The sequence below is a fragment of the Chroicocephalus ridibundus genome, chromosome 2, assembly GCF_963924245.1.
Source record: "Chroicocephalus ridibundus chromosome 2, bChrRid1.1, whole genome shotgun sequence".
NCBI classification, from domain to species: domain Eukaryota; kingdom Metazoa; phylum Chordata; class Aves; order Charadriiformes; family Laridae; genus Chroicocephalus; species Chroicocephalus ridibundus.
The window spans coordinates 91,033,864-91,060,733 of NC_086285.1; the positions used below are offsets into that span (position 1 = coordinate 91,033,864).

Consider the following 26,870-nt stretch of genomic DNA (forward strand, 5'->3'; position numbering starts at 1 on the left):
ATCTGCCCGAGACAATTCATTTCAATTTCAGATTTGTTTGGGAAACCAACTCCTCAGCTGGTAGACTGCTCAGGGTAATGCCTTTGCGCCTATGGATCCTTAGTAAGGGTCAAGTCCCTGCTCACTCCCTCCCTTTCTCCCACCCACTGGGGGCACTGGGAAAAAGAGAAAGCCTCGATGAGGTACAAGCACTGCTCAGCAATAGCCAAACCACTGTCGTGTTACCAACACGTCACAAATCCAAAACACAGCACAATAAGGGCTGCTATGAGGAGAATTACCTCCATCCCAGCCTGACCCAGTACAATCATGAAAAAACTTCTAATGATATTTTGATAAATGCTTAACACAGGATAATTGTTGAACATAAAACTAGACTTCTGTGAAAAGTACAAAAATTGTAACGCTAGCAACTAAAATAAATTAATTTAAATTATGTAGTCTGGATGAGTGGAAAAAAATTGAAAACTGGTAAACAAACTGAATCTTTGTGCAAAGAAAAATGAAATACAGATGCATACTTAAAAAATACCTTATAACCTTTAGCTGTCAGCCAGCAAGTATTTTGAAAATAGACTCATTAAAACTGACACAATTCTGGAGCACAACTGTAAAGCAAGACAACCCTTCCACCATTGTTCAAACGTTGCAGTTTCCTAAGGAGAGGTCATAAGACTTCCCAACCCTAAAGAATGCTGATACTTTGCATTCTTTTCATGTAAGAAGAAAGAGAACTGGAGAGATAACAGGAGAAAGAATGTGTTAGCCTCATACCCTTGAGCTGTGATGAAATACCAGTCTACTTACATTTAATTATGTTCAGTTTATAACAAAGCATTCAGCAGAAAACATCAATAAGAATGTTGACACACTCAGACTCCTTCTAATAAGAATGAAGAAGAATTATAGTTGGAAATCTGGAATTGAGAATTCAACTGAAAAGGGATTTTTGCTGTTTAGCAATTAGTTCTCTCTGTCATGTAAAGTAGTGTTTCTAAAGAAAAATTATTGGGTGGATTTACAACTGAGTTATGTGTTAAGATCAGTTCAGAGATTAAAAAATGACTACATTACTCTACACAAAGACACATTTGGACTAAATATACACCACAATATATATTTTCTTGTTGTCCATTACTTAATGTTCTCTGGAAGGAGCATAAATAAATAAACCATAGAGTAAAGACCTGAACTTTGCAACTGTACAATAGGCTCTTCCAGAATAAAAGGTGTTTTTTAGAATAGGTCTGTCTACGGTTCTGTGATTCTGTGATTCTGTGATCTCTTGGATGGATAAAGCGGGGTCAGGTAGAGCCAATGTCAGGTACTATTACTGTGGGAAGCTAAATACCAGCTTCACTCATGTCTTAGAAGTGGTTGCTTGCACCTAAGCTCCAAGACAGCCACCCTGGCAGGTACTGAAAGGTTCTGACCTATGATGAGCTTGTGTTAATGGCAGCTGTTTATCATCTGTAACAGTCAAACCCTACAGTCTTAAACGGTTGTTTCCTAGGAGCTAGGGCCAACTGTCCACGCTTGGGTACAAGGAAAAACTCCCTTTGAAAGAATAAAAAGAACCTGAAGATGTTGAAATCAACCAAGTTTGATGTTATTTACCACGGATGTGGCATCTGCCCCTAAATAGGAAATATGGACAGTAAGCAACCATCACTTCTGTAATGAGTGCTAAGTCCAAGGCTTGCAGTCAGAAAGGTTCTCAGTTCCCACCACAGCCACAAAAAAGAATTCTGATGTTAACTGTTTATAGAAATAAAATGTAGCAGAAAAACCTCCAGCAAGCCCAATGAGCTTGGAAACATTACGAATTTAAATTGGTTTTACAATTTTTCATTTTCACTTTTAAACTAACATGAATTCCTTCCTCTATTGAAATAGCACAGCTTCCACAGGTCCAACTCAGCAATCTCAAAGACAGAATGGAAAACAGAGGAACAGAGAAATGGTAAGAGCCAAAGCTGAGTACAACACCTAATTCTCTTGATCCTCATTTGGGAGCCATACCAGTGTCTCCCAGGAGCGCTGGCAGTCCCCATTCCCACTGATGCTGAAGCTTCCGCGGGACTCAAAAAACCCAAGAGGCTGTGCGTGCTCACGCTCGTGTGGAGCAAAGCCTTGCTGTCTACAGAGCTAGAAGAACAAGACTCTCTCTAGCTGGGCAGCAGTAATGTGCCCATTATCTCTAATGATAAAATACGCAATTTCTTTAGTAAGTCCCAGACTAATGAGACTTAATGGAGAGAGAACTGTGCCTCAAGAGGCCTGGCTTCTGTTTTCATCTCTGCTTCTAGTTTGGCTTTGGCAACTTATTTTTACCTCTCTGTACTTCCACTTATCCGTTGCAAGGCAGGGGATAATGAAAATGATGGCCTTTATGCAGAATTTTGAGATCTTTAGATGAAAAAACTCCAAAGGATGGCTTTTACTTTCCCTGTTGCACTAGCCGTCTTCCTTCCTCCCTCTCTCCCTCTCTTCTTACTTTCCTTCTTTCTTTCTCTTTCTCTCTTTCTTCTTACCTCTCTCCTCCTCCCACCTTCCTCTCTTCCTCCTTTTGCATCTATAAATTGCTTTATTAATCTTCAATATTGGAATACTTCTGTAGTGTTATCACTGTGTGTAGTGTCCTACGGCAGAATTGAATTGCACTGAATTGGAGGAAGAACGAGAGCAAGGTTTCTGGAAACTCGAAGGGGCTTATTCACTTTATTTTGCTTTATATTCTTTTTTAGTGGTAGAGACACTCATAAAGATGTTAATGAAAAGCACTAAATTTTAGCTTAATGTGAGGCTATATTGTGATAGTGGTTTCCATTTGGGTTTTCCTTAAAGGTAGAATTCTCCCACGAAGTCAATATAAATTTCCACTTCAGCCACATGGCAAATAACAACCCACACCTGTTCTTGAAAGAAAAGAAACCTACTACAAATTATGTCACCCTAGCACGCGTTATGTCTAAAACTTAACAGCTAAAATAATACTGTAAACAACAGTGGGGAGACGCAAATGTAAAAAGTAGTAATTGCATGTAAGATAACTATTAATAGAAAGCCAGAATGCTTTTGTGAAAAAGGCATACAGAGCAACTTCCCAATTTGCTACAAACCTCCTGAATCTGAGTCACATATCAGCAGTAATCCATCATACTGAGAAATTGCTTTTTGTGCTGATTTAACGTTTGATAACAACTCGGAAGCCTGAACTTTATGATGGTATAAGGTAAGAGTGGCAATGTAAGATTGCAACATTTCTTTATGAAAACATCATTCCGCCTTTCTGATGAGATAGACCTGTTGTACACTTTTTAGCAGAAACATTGCCAAGGAAATTTAATAAATCGCTAAGATAAAAGAGCATTTGACTTTTACAATTACATTGTGATTCAATTCGGTAACTTTTAATACTCAACAGATATATATGTTTGCCCCAGTGGGAACTTATTCTAATTCTAAAGAAAAAAAAAATTAATTATATAGGTTTTCCTGGAAAAAGGAATTAGTAAATCCAGGCAGCAAGTAAATCCAGGCAGCAAATAAATCCGTGTTCCCTGTCACACTAACAGTGCAGTTAGTGTAACTACGTGGAATCAATCAGATCATCAAGATAGGGAGAAACCAGCAAACACTGGCAACCCAAGTGACTTCAGTGAGTCAATGCAACAGCAGTTGGTAAGGGAAGGGTAGAAAATTGTTACTAAAGCATATGTTACTCCTTGCCCCAGATTTGTTTGCTTGTTTTCTTACACAAACCGTTTTCCCAGATCAGCATGTTATAACAAAATCACCTTATTGGGTGGCAGCCCACACAATCTCTGAAGATTTCCAAGCCAAAACATCACCCTTTTCTTAATCCAGAGTAGCAGTGGGCAGAACTGAAACAACCATTATCTGGCTTTTGCTAAAAGCTTTACATATTTCCATGGAAGTAGAAAAGCAAGGAACTTTCACATCCAATGGTATCAGAACGTAAGCCCATTGTTTTAAGTAGCGGTTAGCAACTTATGCAAGTAAAACTCTGCAAACACAAAAAGTCAAAGTGAAGGATCAAATTCCAAAGAAAACCCTTTGGTTTGTCTCTCATTTCTCAGAAACTATCATCCTACACTAAAAATGTCACAAAGGATTAGGACTGTGTGGAGAACTGCTATTTTTATTAACTGGCTGGGGGAAAAAAAAAAAAAAGAAGAGAAAAATCATTTAGTTTCTCAGTAGTTTTTAATCTTTAAAAATAGCAAAGTCTTAAAATACGTTGTTGGAACAAAATAGGCCAACTTTCAAAACAACTAATTGTTTCCAGGCTAAATTATTTTGGATGTGTTATCGATAGTTTTCATTGACTTGATGCTTATGTATAAACTTGGCAAAAAAACTATTCACTGAGAGAGTTTTGCCCACCCTACACCTAAATAGAGAGCAGTTTATCCTCCCTCCCAGCATTTACAGCGTGCACGTGCATATGTGCGCTGGAAACCACAGCGGAAGTCGAGTGGCAAAACACGTAGCTGCCTTTTAACCGCTGAGCGACCCTAGCTTGCACTATTATAATTTCCCCCCGACTTGAACCCCAGAAACGGCTTTTCTACGTGTTTCAGTATTTTCAGAAAGAACACAAAGCTCTGCTGCAGGCCCTGGGCGAAAGCACCAAAATTGCGGCCGTCTGTGAAGTACTGCAGAGTATTTTCAAAATAGACAAAAACGGTGTCCTAATCATAGTTCAGCAGACTGCCTATTTTTGAAATAGTCTGCTTACTGAACATACTTTGGGCTATACAGCACAAAAATAAAACCCCAGTATTACCGTCAAAAGTGCTGTGAAGGGCCAACTGCCACTGAAAATAGTTTTTATATGCATGCTTTTGCATACTTTCCTATCTGTTCTCGTCACATGTTTTTTTTAACTTAGCCTTTAGGATCTGTAAAGGGCTTTTTTCCTGGTTTTGGTTGTTGTGTTTTTTCAAATGCGGGAGCTGGGTTTTTGCCTGTACCGTCACCACAGAAGACGTAGCTTCTTTCTGCTTGCTATTTCAGTTTAAATTAGTAGTAGCTGGAGAGTACTCTTTCTTGGTTGTGCTGGATAATGTCACAGATACTTGAGATGTCTATTACGCGCTCTTCCCTATTAACTGAAGAGGCGTGCTCTGCAACCCTTCACAAAAATGCTCTTATTCTAAAACATCCAGCGGTCTTCAAAACACATTAAAACATGGAATAAAAATATTCCAAGCAGCCTGATCTATTTCCTCTTCCCTCACAGTGCTGCTGCGCTTCGGTGCCCTGCCTTGTGATGCTGACATTTGCTCGTTTTCCAGCAGGGACTTGCCTTTGCTACAAGCTCTGGGAAAGGGGTGTCAGCACCAGGCGTGGCTGATTTGGCAAAGGAAGTGACTCCACGGCCAACTTTTTTGTAAAAACTCTGCCCGTTTTCCGTTGGAAGTTTCCCACAGTTGCTGCCACTCGCGCAAGCTGGTACAAACACGGGGACTGCGGGAAAAGGCAAAGCCACCGACAGCTCCTGGCATTTCAAGGCCTGTCGTTAATGAAGAATACCTCTGCATTTTTTGTAAACTGACACAATTGAGAAGAACATTGCTACTAATATTATGGCACCTCTGCCAAGCAGGGAAATGCATGCTGCCTTAGATGTGCTGAAGAAGCAATCACTGTTTCACAAAAGTGAAATCTCACTTACAACCTTTATGGCACCTCCTCATTTAGGTGCTTGATTTTACAAATGTTGGGTTTTTACTTTATTTTTTATTTGGGATTTTTGTCTCCTTTTTGCTTCTTTTTTTTGCAACATTTTAAAAACAACAATGGCATAAATAACTGAAAACGAAATTCTATCCTATGGTATCATAGTGACACCTATATAATTCTCCCACAAGCACAGGAACCTAGCATTTGCACAAGCCCCTGTCGCTTGAGGAAAGGAGTAATTATATGTACTGACAAGTACAGCGAGGTCTGAGAACCTCCAGGCTCTGGAAAGCAGCAAAGATCCTTCCCTCTCCCTCCCGCAAGCCTGATCCTCTGCACGCTCGCTCCTGCCTGACCCACCTTCCGTCTGTCCTCCCTCCCTCTGGGCTTCTCATCCTCCTCTCACCCAACCAGCCCTGTTTTCCACTTCAGTGCTTGAGGCGAGACATTTCTTATCTCCCCCCATGGCACTCACTTGGCTTCCCCAGTTCTCGCGTCATCTCTCCTACTCAACTTTCTGTCCTTGTCTCCGTGTCCACGTGGGCCAAGCCCTCCTGCGCCTTGGTTTTTCCTGCTTCCATCTCTCTTCCCCTCTTCCAGTCCCTGCTCCTTCTGCACCAGACTGGCTCGCCTGGGGATCCCAGCTTCCAAACCCGATGCACAGCTGCATTTGTGGGAAATGCCCCGTTTCAGCCCTGCGTTTCTGAGACATGCTCAGGACGGGTGTCCTGTTTTAGCAGTGAAGCCACAGCTTCGCTTCATACAGCTACTCCTGTTATCCGTGACACGCTGTCCTGGTTTGAGCGACACGGGACTAATTTATCTTCTACTGCTGGGGAAAACTGTACTCTTAGAAGACTCTAGTGTATGAATTTGTGAAAATATTTATTTTATAGCCCGCTAGGCTATGTGGGATTCAAGGTCTTGGTGTTTTCAAGCCTTGCCAGGTGCGGGGATGAGGAGGAGCGAGACCCGGGCACTTGACCTGGGTTGGCCAACAGGATTATTTCAAACTGTGAATGTCACACTCGATATAAATTAGAAAGTTTGCTGCGTAGTGCTCTCTCTCCCTTGATGGCGGTGGTCCAGAGAAACTCCTTGCCTCGGTGCTGGACCCCTGAGCCCTTCCCTTCCCCCCGAAGCCGCAGCACTCGCAGTGTCCAACATTTGCTGTCCACTGCCAGGAGTGCACAGCTCCCTGCTGATGGAATGGCCTGAGTATAATCCTTGTGCATTTTATAGTGGTATCGGGATCAATACTAGTTCTTTAGTGTTATTAATGTTGATTATTTCATTTTGTCCTTTAGTGTTGTTAATTATTTAGTCTTATCCTATTAAATCTATTCATATTTCAACCCTCACGCTTCTTTATTTTTCCCCAATTCCCCTTCCCAGGTGGGGAGGGGTCATTGCGTGATAGAACAGTTGTCTAAGCGACAGTAAATTGTTACGAGTGTCTCAAACCTCAAGACAACGCAAAGTCTCGTAAGGTTAAGACACGTCGCCAGCTTTCGCGAGAACAGCCAAAGTCTGTTTTTGATTGATGCAATGCTTCTTCCCAGCGCGCCTCCACGCATCGAATCCTGGCACCGGAGTACGAAATTATTACCCGATGGTTAAAAAAAAAAAAAAAAAAAAAAAGCATTAACTTGCTGGGGTTTTCAACGTCACAAAGCACGTTTTCCTTGATTTCAATTCCGTAAACAGCGGGTGGACCTGCGACAGCAACGAATGCGTAGCCGCTCCGGCAACCAGCACGGGGAAATCCGAAGAATACCTGGGAAAACCGAAACTAACTGAAAATGTCATGTTTTCATTCTAATCCAGGCTGTCACACCCCTCGACGGGGGACGGGGGAGGGGGACGGACCGTGCCACGCCTCTCCGGGGGGGTGGGCGGGGCCGCCGTCCGGCGGCCCCGCCCACCCCCCCCGGAGAGGCGTGGCACGGTCCGTCCCCCCCCATGCCGTGGGCTGGCGCGTCCCCCCCCCCCCTCCACGCCCCCGGGTGGGCGCGTCCCGGCGGCCACGTTGACAGGGCGGGAGGGGTTGCCGCGTCCGTGTAGCGCCGCGCAGGGCGGTCGGGGTCGTCACCCGGTGCCACCACAGTCCCAAAATGTCTTCGCCTCCCAAAGAGAAAGCAGAGACGCGGGCCGGACACCCTCCTGCTGGTACGGCCGCCGGGGTTTCCGTCTCTCCGCTTCTTTTCTCAGACACGGGGACGTTGCGGGGCGGGGGGGGGGGGTGCGTCTGAGCAGCCTGTGTCGGGGGGAGGCCCAACGCCTCCGGGAGAGCCCGGCCCGGCCAAGTCTCCGGTTTGCGGGCTGCCCGCGGCTGAGGAGGGCGATGGCGGCCTCCGGCGGGTCCCGCCGCCGCCGTTGCCCCGGGGGAGGAAGGGGTGGTTGCGAACGCCGGGTGGGTTTCCCCGAGCTCTTCTGCTCCGAGCGACGCCTGGTCCGGCTTTATGGCACCGGGAGGTCCCCGTCCCCCTCTCTGCCTGCTGCTCTCCCGGCCCTCTGGTACCGGGGGGGGGAGATGCTCCCTGCCACCCTCTCCCCCGGGGAGCTGCCTGGTCTCAGACACGTTCCTCCTTGGGTTCGTGCTGTTTGGCATCTCCGGCTTCTGGTCCGGGAGAAGGGCAGTGTTGTCTTCACCGCCCCTCGTCCATGAGCGTGTCCCCAGTCCTCGAAAGGCGGTAGAGGCCTGCGAAGCCACCGCCTGGGGCTGGTAAAGGCGGGAAGGGGAAAGAAGCCACCTGGACCACCTCACAGCCAGCCTGGCTTGTTGGCAGCACTGTGCCAGCAGGGTGTGAGCAGGCAAACTGGGAATTCATGGTCCTCCCCTGCGTCCGTTTTGCCCGTGGGCCTTGCGGTGCGAGTGAGTGCTGGAGCAGGCTGCAGGCTCCTGGCTTTGATTCTGGAGGCTGGCAGGGTAGGGGGCAAGTACAGCTGCCCAGCGAAGGAGCTCCGGCACCCTCCATCCCGCTGCTGACTGCTCGTGGTCGAGGTCGGAGCTGTGTCCCACCTTTGGTGGGGCACTGAGCTGCCACCCACCATAGACAGGGGCTCAGGTGGGGTTCAGCTGCTCACAGTCCCTATGTTGTCTTCTTCCTTCACGTACTGTTAGTTTTTTGTCTTCTTTACTACAGTTTTCTTTAAAAAGGGAACTTCAGTCCCTGCACCAGCAACTTCTCAAGTGTCTTCTAGTGTTTCCTGGTGGAATAGTTGGGTTTGGGGGTTTTTTAAGTGTTTTAGTCAAAAAATGCTGAAATTTTTAATTCACAGGGTGGTTAGCATTACGTTCAAATCACTTGATGAGATTTAAAGCTAAATTTGAAAACAGTTTGTGAACCCTAATTGAATTCTGCTCCCTTTATAATGAGGACCTGAAATTCCTTTAAATAGATAATAGAAGTGAGAAATAATGGTTTTGCTTTGCATGGCAAATACAGTTCCAGTAGTACAGTTAAGCTGATCTCTTGGCTGAGCAGCGTTGTCCTCGTTCTACAGCCTCCCTTGTCATGGCATCAGCTCTTACTGACCTCCTGGTGAGCTGGTTGGGGGAACCAAACCAAACTAGCTTTCCCAATGTCGACAGCTTTTGCTGCCATAGCTCCTCGAGCTGGCTCGCTTTCAGGTCAGATAAACCTCAGCTTCAGTGTGAAGGGATGGTTAAGACCTTGGGATGGTTTAGCTATGTCTTCCTGCTGCACCGTCGATGGGATAGGAACAAAGGATAAATGGTGGATATTTTCATTTAGATGCTTCGTCACCATATCTTCTGATGTTGTTGCATGTTTTAGAGTTTTGCTTCAAAACCTGTCTTTTTAAATGAGTGTAATTTTTTAAAGACCTGAAGTGAGCCTCCGTACGCCACATGAGAAACTAGCAATGCACAGTGCAAAAGTACACCTGGAGTACAGTACAAGGTTTCCCTTGCTGTCAGAGTATTTCAGTATTATTTTTTTTTTTCCTTTGTAAAACATGCATCCACATATGAACTGAAGAACTTTTTCAGCTATGTGCCCTTTAAGATCGTTAGCATCACTGAGGGTTTTTCTTTTTGTGAGTATGCACCAATTCAGCTTTGGAAGGAAGGCGATCACCAAGTCTGTCTTTGAAGCCAGAAAAAAACTAATGTGTGGCAGTATCTTCAGGTCATTTCTGCAAGAAGATGGTTCTGAGCTGGTTGGCAGAGGAAGGTGGCCCTGTGGTCTCTTTAACACTTGGAAAATCCACAGTGAGTGTGCTGGCTATAGCGGCTGAAGATAGGTTTTAATCCTCTATCTCAAGCTGGCTTAGTTCCTTGAATAATAATATAATGCAACAGGGCAGTTTGCAAACAAGTTTTAATAAAACGAAAGTAAAAAATTTCCTAAAAAAATAAATAAAAGATGACTACATAAATACAGGTGGAATTGTGTTCATAAATAACAAGGCAAATTCCTAGCAAGGCAAAAATGTGAATAGGGAATCTTTTTTGACTTACGGAGCTTCAAAGCTCTGGTTTTACTGCATACAGTTGCATAAAGACCTACCTGTAATTACGGATGTGTTTTACCCCACTGAGTATGAATTAGACACGTAAAAGTTAGGAAGGGTTTGGATCATCAAATTAAAGCAGAATTGACAAATCCATTGTTTTTCATATGCGCTGTTAGCCCTTGCTTACTGACTGTGTGCAGCCTGTTAGCTTCCTCTCTGCATTGATCTTTCACATAGGGGGGAAAAGATGACAAGAAAAGCACTTGAAAAGACAAAGGATAATGCAATGGAAGGAAACCTCAAGACCTCAGGCTGGTAACAGGGTGCACAAAGTTACTTTGAACTCCTTTCTGAAACTTAAGAGGGCCCCAGCATCAGCTTTATTAAATATCCGTCTGCAAGTGAGATCAATGCATCTATAATGCGTTGCTGAGTAGGTTTGTACAGCTTGCAGTCCTCTGTAGAGGTCCACATAATTATACTTTTAGCTGTTCATTTCTTCTAGTAGATACTGTGGAGGAATAAAGCAAGGCAATTGTGTTAATAGTTTATTTATGAAGCTTTACAGTAGGTTTGTGAAAATAGTTACGTGCTTTTTCCTCCGTTAAAAAATACAGCTCTGAGCCAAGGTTTCTGTGAAATTAAGGTATGTAATAACTCTTACTTGCATTCTTGTTTTGTCAGACACTAATGTATGCTCCCTTAAGCTTGCAGAATGGCGTATTTTGTGTTTCCTTCGGTCCTGGCTCTTCATACATCTTATCAATGTAATAGAATCCATTATTATAGAGTACATAAGAAATAAATTTTGTATTAATATTTAATACTATGCTCAAGGATAAAGGGGAGCTGCCAAAGCTCTTGGTTATACTCTGGATTTCTAAAAGTTTCTGTCCGGTTGCTGTGACCAGTGGGCAATTTGGGTGGAGCTGGAAGGTGTCCCCAGGAAGGACTGCCTCGGGTCTGCCACCCGAGTGAGCTGGGGACGGAGCCATCGCTGAGCTGTGGTGGTGCTTGGTATGGCTGTGACACGGTGGGATTTTTTTTCAGAATTCAGTCTTGGAAACTGGGTGCAGTCTGAAAGAAGCACGGCAGTGAGGGGAAAAAGAAAAATGGGTAAATAGGCTGAGAATGTTTACCGATTCTAGATCATCTTGAGTAGTAATTGATTAAGACAGGTTGTTTAATACATTTCTGAAAGGAGTAGTCGTACCCTTAAGAGGAACGCAGGCTGGTATTCACAGGACAAACAAGACAGTCCTGCGTGCCTCTCAGGGCAGGGGGGGAGAAACATGACAGATAATAAATTTAAATGTGAAATTCGGCTCTTATTCAGCAGTGGGGCAAACAGACTTGAGCTGTTGCTCTTCTTGGAGCATGCTGGCAGATGGTCCCCTCTCTATTTCACACTTCAAAGGCTGGTAGCCTCTTGGCCACCACCACCATGGGGAGCCGTTCCTGGTCCCCTCCTGCCTTAGCACAGGTCCCACCAGACCTTTCCTGGGCAACTGCAGCCTGAGGTCCCTCTTCTGCATGGGGATGGCTTTCTTCCTAATCCCGACACCATGTCATTGACACCGTCCTCTTCTGGGTACTGATTTCTGGCAGCATTCTGGAAGGTGGTTTATCAGTTATTTAAATCCTCTCTCTGCACGTTTTACTATAAGGAAATCTGGGCTCTCAGTTTTTTAAGAATGACTTTTAAGTGACAAAATCACCATGGTAAGCATCTGTCAATTTATGTAGTAAATGCTAGGCGAGTAAGAAGTAGATGAATCCTCGTGAGTCCCAAGAAAATCTCACAAATGGAGTGGGTTTTTCTTAGGTTGGCGGATGTAATCATCACTTCTTCTCTCCGTCTAACCCTGATGTGTAGCTTGGTTGAAACCTTTTGAAAAGGAAGGTGAATTATCACAGAAAGACTTATACGATCTGAAGAGAAAGCAGAGTATGTTGCAAGGGTATTTCTCCTCTTAAGCTAAATCTCTTGAAACTAGATTGGGTATGAGCATGTTGTGTCATGGGTGGCAGAGATGTACATCAGCTATATGTTCAGGACGCTGATCTAATTATTTCACTTTTCATCTCAGAAATACACATTATTACTGCAGTTGTTTGCTGGATTTTTCTTTCGATTTCCCAGATCTGCACAGTAACCCTGGGTTACTAAAGATTGTTCAATTATGCACCAATGTACTTTTAGCTGTCTGTATTATGCCTGTTGAAATTAGTGCAAAAAATCAGATTACTAAAATTACTAAATTACTTTATTGGTCAGTCACTATTATGTCTTTTAATTGTCTGGTTATTTACTTTTGTAAAGTGTTAGCTGCATATCTTTGCCAGTGACAGATAAAGAGAAAACAAGTGGCTGGTGGCCTGATGATACACGATATGGGAGGAGAGATATTTTAGACCACCTAAATTAGCACTAAATCTTCAGGTATTGTTTTCTTTATTTTTCTATTCGATGTTGAAGAATGTGGAAGCCTGTGTGTGTTGTTCAGAAGTGCTGTTTGTAACCTGTCAGATGTTGCTGTGGAGACAGCATCTTCCACAAAGAGTAATTTGAAAGGGAACTAATAAGAACTGATTGTGCAATGATGTTAAATTTATAAATTAATGTAAATAAAACATACCAATCTCTTTGATTAACTGAGGTGTTAGAAGACAGCACTTGACAGAACTCAAGAGTGTTTGCTTTTGCAAACAAACTTAAATTTCTAAGGAGTTTGCATCAAGGAAAATTAACAGGAATTTTAATTTTTGTTTCATTTTTAAAACTACAGTTCTTCATTGCCTAACCTTTCTGTCTTTTCTTTCCCATGTGAAACACCTCTCACCAGTTTCAGTACTGTAAGTTTTATGCTGGAGAGAGAACACAAAATGGTTAGTGTTTGGGGTTTTTTAATGCATGATAAGGTTCTAAAACCTATTTCTTTGATTTTGTCTGTTGATTTGCCGTCTAGTTAATGTTCTTTATTGAATCAGAAATTTATCTTTCAAATATTACACAAAGCTTAAAATCTATTGAAAAAAATCCCAGGGCCAAAGAAGAGCTGTCACTTTCTCCTTGGGCAGGTCACTTTCTCTTTACAGCTTGCCTTCACCCAGGCTGTCATAAAATCACAGAATGGTTCGGATTGGAAGGGACCTGAAAGATCATCTAGTTCTAACCCCCTGCTATGGGCAGGGACACTTCCCACTAGACCAGGCTGCTCAAAGCCCCATCCAGCCTGGCCTTGAACACTTCACATGTCAAATGTATGCGCAGGAGTGTCCTTTCCATTGCTGTCCTGGTTAAGAACTGGGACTGAAACCTGCTTCAGGGATTAGCATCAAACTGCTGTGGGCTGCCCTGATCCCTCTCTGCCTGGGCACTGGAGGGCTCTCAGAAGCCCAGCCTGCCCTCGCCGCCATGGCAAGTCCCTTCGGCTCCATATGAGGCTAGTTCCAGCATCCTGCTGGCTCTGGCACCGTGCTTGCTTGGGCTGTGACATCTCTGCCAAGGCTGTCCACGGACTTACTGTGTCACGGCCATGTGAAACACAAACCAACATGCCTGTAGGTGGTTTCATTGTCTCCTGACTGCTATAGTGGTTTTCTGATGTGGTTACTGATAGCAGTGTAACCCATCCAATTAGCTAATGAGATGCATTGTCTTGCCTTGTGATGTCCTGTAAGCGTGTGTGGCGGTGGTTGAAGAAAAAAAAAATAATTTTAAACCAGAAAGCAGATTAAGAACAGCCTGCCTGTTGCTCTGCTTAGTAGCTGCAGTGTTAGGCCTGGCTTGGTTCTTATTTTATATTTCGCTTTGGAGGGGATAAACGATGAACACAAGTGGATTTGCTTTGTTTGGTGTTTCAAAGGGATGCTTTCATGTTTGCATAATTTCTACAACTAAATCATGACAAGGATTTGAAACATGGTAAACGCTTATGTTTTGCAAAACAAAAAGCTCTGTTCTAAATGCAAGTTAAGAGTCCTCCTAACCTTTGCTTTTTATTATATAGTTCATTAAGTACTTCTTTGTATAAATGCTGTTATTATACCTGTAGTTTTTAACTTGAAATGACAAGTGAGGTTCTTCATCCCTTCTTGTTTTATGGGAGTGTTTAACATTCATGTTTGTGGCCTTTGGCATAGTGTTATGCAAGCCATCGCCTCCATTTCTTCTTCTGACTGCTGCAAGTTTGCATGGGTGGAGGAAAGTTAAAATAGAGTTGAGTTTTCCAAAATGGTATTGGAAGCGAGTGGTAAAATGGGCTGCAATGTCTCAGGATGAGCAAAGATGGCATGACGTGAAAGAGAATGGCAGATGCAGTCCTGAAGCAGCTGTTCCTCACACTTGCCACTTTTAAACAATTTGGCCCCTTTTTCAAACTGTGATTGCTATGAAACTATTCTGTAAAATGGTAAAATAATTCTGTAAAAACTAGTCTGTAAAATAGTTCTGTAAAATAGTTCCCAATGGAGGGAAGGGCAGGGAGACTCATCCTTAAAACATTCTTCACTTACGCTGATTTGACTGAGGTTTGTTGTGTCTATCTAATTTTCATTTTAGTGAAAGCTGGTGGGATGCGGATTGTGCAGAAACACCCACACAATTCTGATGCCAAAGAAGAAAAAGACAAGGATGACCAAGACTGGGAAACCAGCAGGTGAGCATTTTGATTCAGTGCATGTGTGACAGCGAATTTCCAGCACCTTGAACCTTATCACCAGTTTTGTTTTCCTGGTGGATAGCACACCAAAGATACAGTTGTTTTTGTATGATAAAATTGATTTAAAGCGGTAGCAAGTTATGTGCTCCTTCAAGAGAATTGTGGAATTTGTGAATTTTTGCCTTGCTGAGCTTCCTTTGAATGATCCTGCCCGGTAAGAGAAGGTTAGAGAAAAAAATACAGTTCAAGTAAGACAATAGCTGCCTTAAAATCTCTCAACATCATTTCACACTGTGCAGAAATATAGAGGTTAGGCACATTTGCTCAGAAGCATTAGGTTGTCAATCTGCATATGAGGTCATCTTGCTGTGTGCTGGGTGTGATTCTTTCTACCCTTTGGCCCATGTTCCTGTCTCTGTGAGGTCTCTGTGAGGTATTTGACAATATGGTGCTTTTTAAGACAACTAAAAATAAATACTATTAATAGTATCTGCTTTTATTTTAGGTGGGAATTTAGCAGTTTTACTGGTGGAGGATACCAAAACAGACGGTCATTACTGTAGAGTAATAAATCGGCTTAAAACTGTTAGTAACCGCTGTGTAGAGATGAAACCAGGGAGGTTCGATGGACTGTTGCTGTATTTCTGTTCGTACAAAACCCACCTGGTTTTGTGCTGCTTTCCTTGGCTAGCTGTTTTTCTTTGTGGCCAAGACTATATTTACCTGAAATCCTTATGTACTAGCTTATTGCATGGGTTTGTCCTTGCTATTTGCCCAAGGTAAAAAATAACAAAACAAACTAGAGAGCCATTCTCGTGCTTTGGTAAGTTGACCGACTTATATCATGTTTATTTTACATGTAAAACAAGGTTAATAAATAGGCATTGTGAAAATGTCTGTGTAAATAAGAACAAACGTTTATTTACTAAATCATAACTTGACTAGGAAACATGATTATGAGAAGGGAAAAGTAATTTTAATTAATGTATTCAAATGAAAGGCAGGAAAGCAAAACTTTATGCCGTTTATTCATCAAGGAAATTGGTCATCTTTTATTTCTGTTTAGTGGAATGTAAGTTGGAACAGAGTTTTTATTGCATTCAGGTGTTGTCCAAAGGAAGAAATCACATCTTGTGGTTAATTTAAACCTTGCTTGGGGATACATCCTTTTATTTAAGGTGTGTTATATACCTGCTTATTCTTGCATTTCCTTGGCATGCCAACCTCGTGGCGAGAGAATCTCATTAGGATCCAAATAAGAATGACTTCTTATGCCTGTTCACAGATCTAAACTTCTGTTACAATGTAGCTATCTGATTTATTCCTTTCTTCAAACAAGATTATAATTTTCACCTCTTGCTCAAAGAATGTAGAGAGAAGTTAAAATTTAACCTTGGTATTTGTAGCTGTGTCTGCTTTAGCAAGTGCAGCGGCACAGCAGAAGCATATCTGTAGGGGGAAACAGCTGGTGCTGAGGACTTTGTGTTCACACTGTGTGTGTGTTTTGGAAATTACTTAGTTTGGCCTTCTGAACTGAAGGACAAACCCTAGCTGGTGGGTGTTAGGTGTCTCCTTGGACTGCATGTTCCAGTTCAGCTTCATCTGCAAGGAGTCTGCATCAGGTGCCCAGGTCAGGAGATCAGTCCACGGTGCAAAACAATGCCTGGCCAACAGAACAATCGGGAGGAATGCACTCCTAATCTTAAGATGCTGACAAAATACACACTGTATATTAATATTGTAAAGCAGGGCCGGGAGCAATTTTTATGCCTTAAAGGCAGAGGAGAAAGTTTAATGACCTCTAGAGGTACCTTGTTAACTAGAGAATAGTTAGCTGTTGCACCTCAAAATTCATTCCCTTGGCCACCTGATTGGTTTATTTTCAAAATACGCACAGAGAGAGTGCGCTCTCCTCTGTGGTTTTCTTGTAGAGGATATATTATCAGTCCCTATTAGGCACTTGTGCGTACAGTGATTCTTGAGCCTGTATATTAATACAAAAAGCATTGGTCTGAACTCTTTATTTCTTTGATTTAATCCTCTTGAGAAAGAAAGAGGCAGGAGGGACTTAAGGAGCATAGTTAGATGGGAACCAGCAAGAATTATAAACCAAAACTGTAAGTTGGTTTAAAAGTCTAAGAGAAGCTGTTTTCCTGGTAGAACTGGGAAACCTTTGCCTCTACGAAGGAAACAGTTTAATGTGCCTCTCGTAGGCTCCCGTGGGAATACTTCTGCAGCTGGTGGCTGTACAAGCTATAGATGTGAGCAAGAAGTTATTTAGCCATAGACAGAATGAGCAAACTCCACAGGCCATAGTACATAAAGTTGTTGCTTGGCAAAATTAAATTACATTTGCAGTACATCAGCCGCTTTTGTGCTGGAAGGTGCAGTCCCCTGGAGTTTCTATGTATGCTCCCGGTGATTCATGGTGCCCTTTTAAAACATCGGGATTTCTGGTGCCTGTGGAGGGAAATTTGTCAGGAGATGGGGACAGGTTTATCAGGAGGGGGAGAAGAGGCCACTAGTGTTCTGTTCTGTGTTCTCCGGCACCAATATATGTGTACTTTTTTGTTTTTGCTGGCAGGTATTTTATGTCCCTTTGCTAAGCTGATGCAAAGACATCTGTGTTTCTGAGTTTCTACTCTCATGTTTTTAGTCTTTGCCTCATTAAGGTAGTATCGTGGATATGATGCAATCTCTACTCCTTATTGCATTCAAAGTCAAAAGAAGCAAACAGCCCTTCAGGCAATTCTTATCAGGTGATATGGGCAGCTGACAGTGATGTGAGAGAAAAGAAGAAGAGTAATCTGAGTGTGTGTGAAGAGGGAGGCTGGGATGATTGAGTGATTATTTTAAATCTCATTGTAGGCTTAGTTGAGGACAGATTAGTGGAATTGGCAGTAAATAGAGGCAGAAGATTTTTGATGTCTCCTGGAGTTCCCTGGGAGCTCTGAGAGCATGTGTCTTCCCCATGGTGGCATGAATCTGAGCAGCTGTTCAGCAAGAAGGCTTTCAGCTAGTGTTCATGGAAGTATCTGTGGCTTCAGAGACAGCTGGCATTGCTTTTGCAGCATGCTAGCAGAAAAAGACATTGGGTCAGTGTTTCTAGTCTTAATGTAAACAAAGCTGATACAGGTAAATACCCCTGAAGTAGCTAACTGTGCTGTGATAAAGGTGACTTTACAGTAACATTCACCAGGTATATCTCCTTTGACATTTCTTTTTCTTAGTTGTTTAGCAACTTGCAATCCAGTTACTGTAATTTACTCTGCAAAGTATTTTATTCACTTCTGGTTCCTAAAATAAAATTGTTATGACAGCCTGCCATTTCATGAAATGGTAGACTAACTTGTCATAATGGTGATTTGTGTTCCCTTAAAACAATATGTGGTAAGATGATTTTATACAAATTTAAACTTTTCCCACAAGGCAGTTCTCAACCTTGAATGGGAATGGGAATAATTTTATATGTCTGGTATTACTATAGTTTTACTTAAAGAGGAATGGCTGGATATTATTATATGGAGAAGACTCAATGAAAGAAGGGAGGGATTGTGTCATTTGGTTTAGGTAAACTAAAAAAATGTGTGGGGCAGCCAAAGATAGCGGCACTGTTATGGTCAAGATGTCAGTGGTAAACTTGACTGTAAGTTGGGGTCCTCAGCCCACGTGTTCTTCAGAGCAACAGTGATTTTGGTCAGCTGGGTTGGAGAGAGGATACTGGCTGGATGAATGTCTGGTCTGATCTGTTATTGATTTTCTTATGTTTTTCTCATTGCTTAAGACTTGAATTGGGTTTTTTTGGATATGGTTGCAGTTTTGATTGATTGTCAGTCATACTGATTGCTGCCGGAAGGTGTGTGGTTTTGTGGTTTTTTGGGGTTTTTTTGTGATGTTAGATGAAGGGGAAACATATAATTAGAAGTAGGGTTATGAATAGAAACCATCATTTTTCAGGACCGTATGTTGTCGTAGAAAGTACTTGGAATAAGTAGGCTACTCATAGTCCTGGGCTTTATTAGGATGCATGTTTAACTGAGATTTGCAGTATCGCAGTCACTCCTGTGCCAGCATCTGACTCTAGCCATTATAAATGCTCCTGAAAGACAGGTAATTTGAAGTAAGAGCTGCTCGTTCAGTTTTGCACAAGAGCTTCATTAATTGTCAGTCTGGGACCTCAAGAAGAAACTATGATTATGTCTTAGCATCTGGATTTAAAAAAAAAATTAAAGCAAATATCTGGCTCATTTTGTTTTCTAACAGACAGGGTAAACTGCAAAGGCTTTCATGTCTAAAGACTCTTTCCTTCTCTTTTGTTATATTTCTGAAACAAAGTGGATAATTAGAGTGATTTAATTACTGAATATAAATGTAGTAGAGTGGTTTCTGAGTATACATTGTAAATTGTGTGTGTTTTGTATCTTAAACTTACCTGGAGATTGTGAATCCAGCATTATCTCTGACTTTTCCATTAGCTCCAGAAAGAACAAATTATGCAGCCTGGATTTTAATTCAGTTTAGGATGTGGATATTTGCCTTAGCTGTATTCATTGGGCAAAAGAAAAAGAAAAAAAAATTAAGAGGATAATTTAGAATGTGGTGACTCAAAAGCAAAATGATGCTAATGAAGCATATGGGTGTCCGTATGTCAAAAAGCTGCTCTCAGTACTTAGGCAGTTCCGTGGCGAGAGAGGAGTTGTTGAAGGCCCCTGTCATCCTTCAGGTATCTCTGTGTTACTTATTAAGTCTGAATGCACTAGTTAAGCTGCGCCTGCTTTTTTTTCTTCTAGAAGTGTGGTAGAAATCTCAAAAAGTCAGGCTGGCGAGTAGATACTTTCATTCCAGAGTAAATTTGTTTTTCCTTTCCCTCACTTTGCTCTGTTGCAACTACCAAGAACTACGCTACAGGCATGATTTCTTTTTTTCATTTGCCACTGAAGATTTTGCTGTCACGGAAATGTAATTAATTTTTGCCTTGTAATAACCTGAGTTGTCCAAACTTCTTTACATTTTTTTAAATTGTGCCAGTAGATTATACAACTAGGCCATTAGAGCAGTTTTATATGTTTATTTACACCCTAAATATGGAAATGCTTCAAACTGTTTCTCTTCCTTGTATTTCACCCTGTCATTCTGGCTATTTAGCAGGGGCAGGAACTGTGAAGTCAAAGTCCTGACCCTTTCACTTGGGAATAGCTGCCCTTCAGTGAAGACCTGCTAAATGATGTCCGGTGTTCAGCTCGCTTGCACACAAGTCCCGTAGGAGGTAGTTTCTGTCACGGATGAAGATGTTTCAGTCCAGTTAGTTCTGATGTCTGTTGTGGAGTCAACAGGTGTTTGACAGAGGGAAATCTTGGGAGTTCTAAGCTAAAAAAAGAAAAAAGTGAGATACATTACAGCTTGGCAAACATGGAAACCAAATCATCAGGGTCAGGGTGAATAGCCCGTTAGTGCTTCTCCCATGTAGTTCACCAACATAAGGCTGAAAGAAGACCTCTTTACCTGTGTTCATGCATCTATAAAACAAAATATTGGAAAAGCAAGCAGGCATTGACTCGGCATGGTGAATATTTAAGGTTAAAAGAAAGAGACAGGTTGGGACATCTTCTGATTAAGTTTTTGGAGAGAAAATAAGCAACTTTGGCAGGTAGAGGATTGAGTGATTCTCCTTTTTGCGCTTAAGTGTTGGCTTAAAAGGTCCCTTGGGCAGCTGTGTCAGTAGAAGCAGCTCTGAAGGAGTGAACTGATATTATGTACAACCATCCGTCATCAACATCTAGATCCTCTTCTTTAAGGGAATTCACATTTATTCTTCCACTTTTCAAACCACCTCTTCTTTCCCCTCTTTTTGGGGCCTGATTCTGTTACCTCTGTGAGCGGATATGGCTTTACACAAAGATTTGTGTTCGCAGACTATATTGCCATTTTATGCTTGACCGTATAAAAACTGAAACTTGGTTAAATGCATGGATACAGTGGGTAGGACTCTTGAGGGTTTTTATTCATGTCTTTGGCCTTTGAGCTCTCCTTACTCAGATGTGGAGCTTTGAAGGCAGTTGGCCTTAGAGGATGAAATGTCAGGGGGCAATGCAATGAAAAAGAAACCCGGTTGTGAACACCATGCTTGCAATTTCTGGGAAAGATGCAAGCTGCAGCAAACATTAGACACTATCCCATTATCATACCAGAGTTTGGTGTTACTGTAACTTTTTCTTTACTTTGTTAAATATTCCAAAGGCTAAGAGGAGGTTCTGCTGGCAAAAGAGCTGCAAAAAATTTGCAACTGTAATTTTGTAATATTATTAAGCAGAATAAAGAACATAGTGCAGTGAGGGAAATAGCTTCCTACCTTCTCCAAAACATCTTTATCATCTTTATTTTCCAAAAAGATTCTGTGCTTAGTGCCTTTTTTTTTTGTCCTTCCTCCATATCTTTATTATTTTGGACTTAAATTCACTTCACAATTAAGGGAATAGTTTCTTAATAGTGTCACACTCCTTTACATAAGTGATATTACCTTCAATGCATTTTCCTACCTCGTTATTCATCTTCACATCTTAATCTTTTGCATAGAGTTTTTACAATTACCAGATGCTCAAGTCGGAAAAAGTTTATAGAGGCATGATTTGTGTAATTATAAAAACAGACCCCAATATTAAGAGTTTTCATGTGATTTTTAGGACAATACCTTCTGCAGATGACCAGTTACTTGGAGAAGTAGCAAAGTAATTGCTATGACCTATATTGAACCACATCAAATGCATATACAGTTATAGATTTAACTATAAGTACAGAGAACATAATATGTAATGCTGATTTTTTTTTTTTTTAAATGCAGAACTACTGTAAGGCAAGAAAAGAGGCTGTGAATATCTCCATTTAAGTAGTGAAAATATCTGTGAATGTAGGGAATGGAGAAAAAGCTAGACAAGATTATGAATGAAGCATTCTCATACAGGAAGATGTGAGTCTGCTGAAAGACTGTTTCATGCTTCCAGTATTTCTTGATGATTGAAGCAGTAAGTTGATAAATCCATCAGTGTAAGTGCTAGTTATGACATTATATGGATAGCTCTTTTCTTATTCCTGCAGTACTGTGTGCATGTGTGAAAGAACTAAAAAAAATCTGATATTTCCCCCCCTCAAAGTGAGTAGAAGATACGCCATCCAGCTCAGCGAGAGCCCGGTTCGATCCCAAAGAAACATATGCTGTCTTATGAAATGAGCTGGAAGGCTGAGTTGAATTGTCAGCCACGCTGGTGTAAGAAAAAGATTTTAAAAGAATGGAAGTCAGTAATTTGTAGTCTGTGTGATGAGGAAAGTGGGAAAAGCTTAGTCATACGTGAGAGGAAAATGCATGGGAAGTAGTATCTTATGAGTAGCACAGCTTAGTTAGCACGGCATTCCATGTCTGTATGGAAAAGTAAAATGTCTTAAGCTAATAGCTGGAGTGGTGGCATTTTGCTTTGTGCTTTTCTCTTGGTATTTTTCTGAAGTATTGGAGTGCATGGGATGAAGGTCACCATGCCAGTTTGAAGGCACAGACAGTGTCGAAAGAGATATTACATGGGCATTATAAAGCACAAAAATTTCCAAAGCCAAAAGTATAATCAAATCCTTTTCATCATGCCAGCTAAGCCCAAATCTCTATTACTTAAATGTTCAGCAACAGTGAGAGCCTTTCTAAAGCTAAAGGTATGAATTTCTGCTAGAAAAAGTTGCCAGGGGACCAGATGCTACTCATTTATTTAGAATCAAAAACCTATGTTTGAAGTGAAGTCGCCATGAGCTGAAAATGAGTAGGAGGTGTGTGAGATTCACACCGTGTGTGCCAAGGAGGAGGATCTAGTTTTTCAAGTAGCACCTTCCTCTCCCTTAAGTTTCTTCTGCTTCAGCTGCATCAGGCACCGAACTTTGTAGCAGTTTAATATTAAAATAAAATTAGAATTATCATTTGTTAACTGGGCCAAACAGGAGGGAATTTCACTTGACTGCTCCCAGGACACTGGTACTAAAAGCAGGAGATACACGAGAGATAATAAAAGACGGCACTGAAAATATTTGTTATGTTATCATCAGAGTTTTATTTAGTTGACTGTAGCAGTTGATAGAGCTGTTCGTTGTAGCACATTACTTAATGGGAAAGTGTTCACTGCTGTAGGCTTGCTGTCTTCTGATTTTATTGTAACATTTCAATGATTCCATCTTGGTCACAGGCATCCTGTTAAATAAACGGCAATTAGTTAAAAATACTTTAGCAGCATTCACACAAATCTTGGTTCTGATGAGTTTCAGTTTCTTCGGGACTCATTCCTTAGACTATATATAACATGGCGAGCCTGGGGCTGTTAACGCGTTCAAAGGAGGAGCTGGCTTTGTTGCTGCGGGGTACAACCACAGTGGTTTGTTCTTTTCCCTAATGATCTCAAAGTGTAACAATTTTTTCCAGATTGTTAGAGCCATAATTAAGTATTAGGCTAGCTCTCAGTCATGGAGAGACCCATGGCGTGCTTCATCTAGCACCCCATACTTCAGTACTGCATCAGAGTGTCCCAGCGTGTCGGGTTTTGACTGTGTCTTTCGCAGCAGGTGGACTCTACCTTCCCCAGTCTCGAGGCAGTGATTCACACCGAGTTCACGTCACTTGCCTTGGAATTCTGTCTGGGGTGGAGGGAAGTATCATTAAGCTCGCAAACGACGATGTGCTGAAGGTATACCTGTGTAGGTGCCTTCTCAAATTATAAATTTCACTCTGGGAACACAACAAGTTACAGAGGACTGTATTTAAGACAAACACTTTCTTATGCTTTGCTGTCATGACTGTTCGTTATTGCTTTCCAAAGCCTACTTGCAAGCCTTCTTTATGATAGTAAGGGCAAAGCTCCAGGTATTACAGTGGCAAGGCTAGACTATTTTGCCAGAACAACTTCAGTTATAGTGTCTTTTTTGAAAGTATTTGGGACTACTGAAACTCTTCAAAATAATTCAGTAAGCACAATTTCCTTACTGAGTGTGTGCATCCTTGTACGCCTTCAACACTGATAGTGACCTTGATTATCCAGCAGTCCTGACAGTCACTCTTCTGAGACTGTAACCTCGTATTAGCATTTAGTACATGCGTTGATAAACTGTGATTACAGTTTGGTGGCTGTTAGGATGATCACGAGTACTTTGAATAATTATGAAAGCTGCCATTGCTGTATTTTTAATTTTTAAAAAAATCTTTTATTTTTGCATGCAACTTATTAGCATACTAAGATGCAACATGTTATTATTAGTAATAAGCAACTTGTTTGCATGCAATGTATTAGACTTTTGACTTTGGCTTGCTTGTTAAAATGTTGCCTTTGTATTGGAGGTGATGGCCTGAAATGTCAGTAAACTGAACTGGCTATTTTTACACTTCTGTGATTCTTTTATTTCTGGCATCATGCTAACTTGTGATTCTAGAGGAAAAGCATATATAGCCATGCGTATGCTGTTTCATGTCAACAGTGACGCTAATAACATTACCACAAATTCTTCCACATAAGGCTATATAAAAGGCTTTTGACTAAATGAAATTTAGCATTCTTATTGCTTTGAAAACTGCTGTAGAATTAATTTCCTGTTTTCAGACATTTCTGATGGTGTGTTTGAAAGATTTTGTTCTTGTTCCAGTTTACAATGGGGGGGAAAAAAAAGCCAGAACCGCAAAAGCTTGTAAGGAGCAGAGCTTCTGCCTTCTCCAAACATGGGTCTTTTGGCTGATAACACCTCCTCTTCTGGTTCCTTCTCTGTATTGGATGACCTCGAGGTGCCTTTGAAGTTAATACTACATTTTTCCTTCATATCTTGTAAGCAAGCACAATTCCAGAAATCTTGCAGTCTTGCTGATGATGTATTATCTATTCCTGCTGTAGCCCTTTGCAGGATATCCCTGTATGACACCTTTTTGCCCAGTCTTCATGTTCTTATTTTGTGTTGTGTCTTACACTTGAAATTATTTTTTTATTAGTTAGGGGTTGCCAGTTGTCCTCTTCCTGTGATTTTAGGAAAATCAACCTTCTTGTGAAAAGAGTTCTAATGTTGAGACACCTCTGTGTATGTCGTCTTCTATCCTTCTATGCAGAGCCAACTAACAACGTAGCTGCTCTGATGATCAGGACTTGGCTCTTTTGTGTTTTCTGTGTCAGGCTGAAAAATAAATAAAAATCATGTTTAGGAGCTGCATAGTTCTAACAGAAATAGATATGTAGTAGTCATATATGTTTTAAAGCAGTGATGTGTCATTTTTGTGTTTGGCTATTCCCATTTCTCATCCTCAAGAGTGTCTTCTACCGTATCCCATGGTAACTCAGTTTAATGAGGGGCCTTGTTGGCATTTTTTGGAAATCTGTGCATACCAAATAGGCTAGAAGATTTGTTTATTTATTTTCATTGCTTTGATAATTCATTTAGGTCTTAATACCTTTACTGGGAAGAGGAAATTTGCCAAATTAATACACAGTGGTTTTCCCCGCCAGTAAGAGGAGGAGAAGGAAGAGAACTGCTCACAGTTAATGCACCAGATTTTGTCTTCCTCTTCACCATTTTTTTTAAATTTATGTAGGTTGTTAGCTAATGGCTTTTTAAGACACTGTATAGTTCACACTTCTCCCTGCCTGTTGCCATGTCTTCTACAATAAAGAACTATTAATACAATGAAGGAAAGGGAGTTATAATCTCATTATAATCTCTTCCTCTTCTGTTTTAAAGAACTTGAATGGCTATGCAGGGCCCGCATGAAGCTCTTCTCTCTGTTCTTGCCTACCTGTGCAGTGCTCCTCAACAGATGGTACTTCACGGCAGTGGACAAGAAGAGATGGTGTAAAATGAGCGTGATGAACTCTCCCAGCATCTAGCAATCCGGATTACTGCTTAGGAATTTGCTAATCATATTAAATTACTCTCATTGGACCTAGTTCCTATTTTTCTAGGTCTCTTGAGCATACATATGTTTCTCACCTAAATGCATGCTGCAGATTTACACACTGGCATAGTTATGTTTTTTCTGCTTCTTTTTCTTCTCTTAATTGTTCTTGTGCTCCAGTTGTCTTTTTAACTGCCTTTAGGGTATTAAGCTGCTGATTTCAAAAATCTTTACACGGTGATTCCAACATTTGTTTTGAGTTTAGTAACTGTTCTAGAGCCTGTCATTATGTATGTACAGTTAGAATTGTTTGTCCCAGGATGTGTATTCTGCATTTATTAAGGTGTCATCTTTCTCTTTTACTTCATTGTTCCGTTGTTCCTCTGAGATCCCCTGTAACTCTATACATTCGGGTTTTTTTTTTTAATCCTGAATAATTCGCTAATGTTAGTATATATTGTCATCTTGCTATTTAGACCTCTTTCTGAGACTCTTGTAGGATTCCCACTGTTAACCTCCATCATTATGATATTTGATTTATTCCTGTGCTTTATTTATGGTTTCTGATCCTCAAGAGTGTCTTCTGCCATATCCCATAGTAACTCGGTTTATTTAAGGAGGAGCCTTGTTTGCATTTTTTTGGGGAATTCTGCACATACCAAATTGACACTGTATCGTTCATTCAGATTTTAATACCAGTTGCATCAAATATTTAGCCAAAATATATAACCTCTATTTTGTGGTAACTTTACAGTAACTATACCCTTGAAAACCCATTCATAATCTCTCTAGAAAATCCTGAGCTAAAGTTTTCTAATGTTATTACGCTCACTAGGTGGCATGCAAAAATATGCAAACAAAGGAATTGAGTAATAGATTCATATGCTGAATATAATTTCGCATTCACATTGCTGAAACAAATTAACTCTTTATTTGCTTGTTTTTAATATTTTCTGTTATTTCTTTGTACCTACTTAAGAGAGAAACTTTGGCAAGTAAATAGCTTCTGTGAGATAAGTGGCATTCATTTGTTCCTATTTGAACTTAATTATGTTACTATAAAATGTGGTGAAAAGGAAGATTATCAAATGGGACAAAGTGTCTGTACAAGGAACCTAACA

The 26,870-nt window shown here is 41.2% G+C and overlaps 1 protein-coding gene across 1 annotated transcript in view; it reads left to right on the top strand.

Annotated features, from left to right (window-relative positions):
* The first annotated feature begins 7,715 nt into the window (after positions 1–7,715).
* Positions 7,716–26,870, top strand: part of DAP (death associated protein) — a 56,544-nt gene continuing 37,389 nt past the window's right edge. Inside the window, exons 1-2 of the mRNA XM_063326152.1 lie at positions 7,716–7,881; positions 14,759–14,855. Of these exons, the coding sequence (XP_063182222.1) occupies positions 7,827–7,881; positions 14,759–14,855 (152 nt within the window). The 5' untranslated portion in view covers positions 7,716–7,826. The remainder of the gene's footprint in view (positions 7,882–14,758; positions 14,856–26,870) is intronic.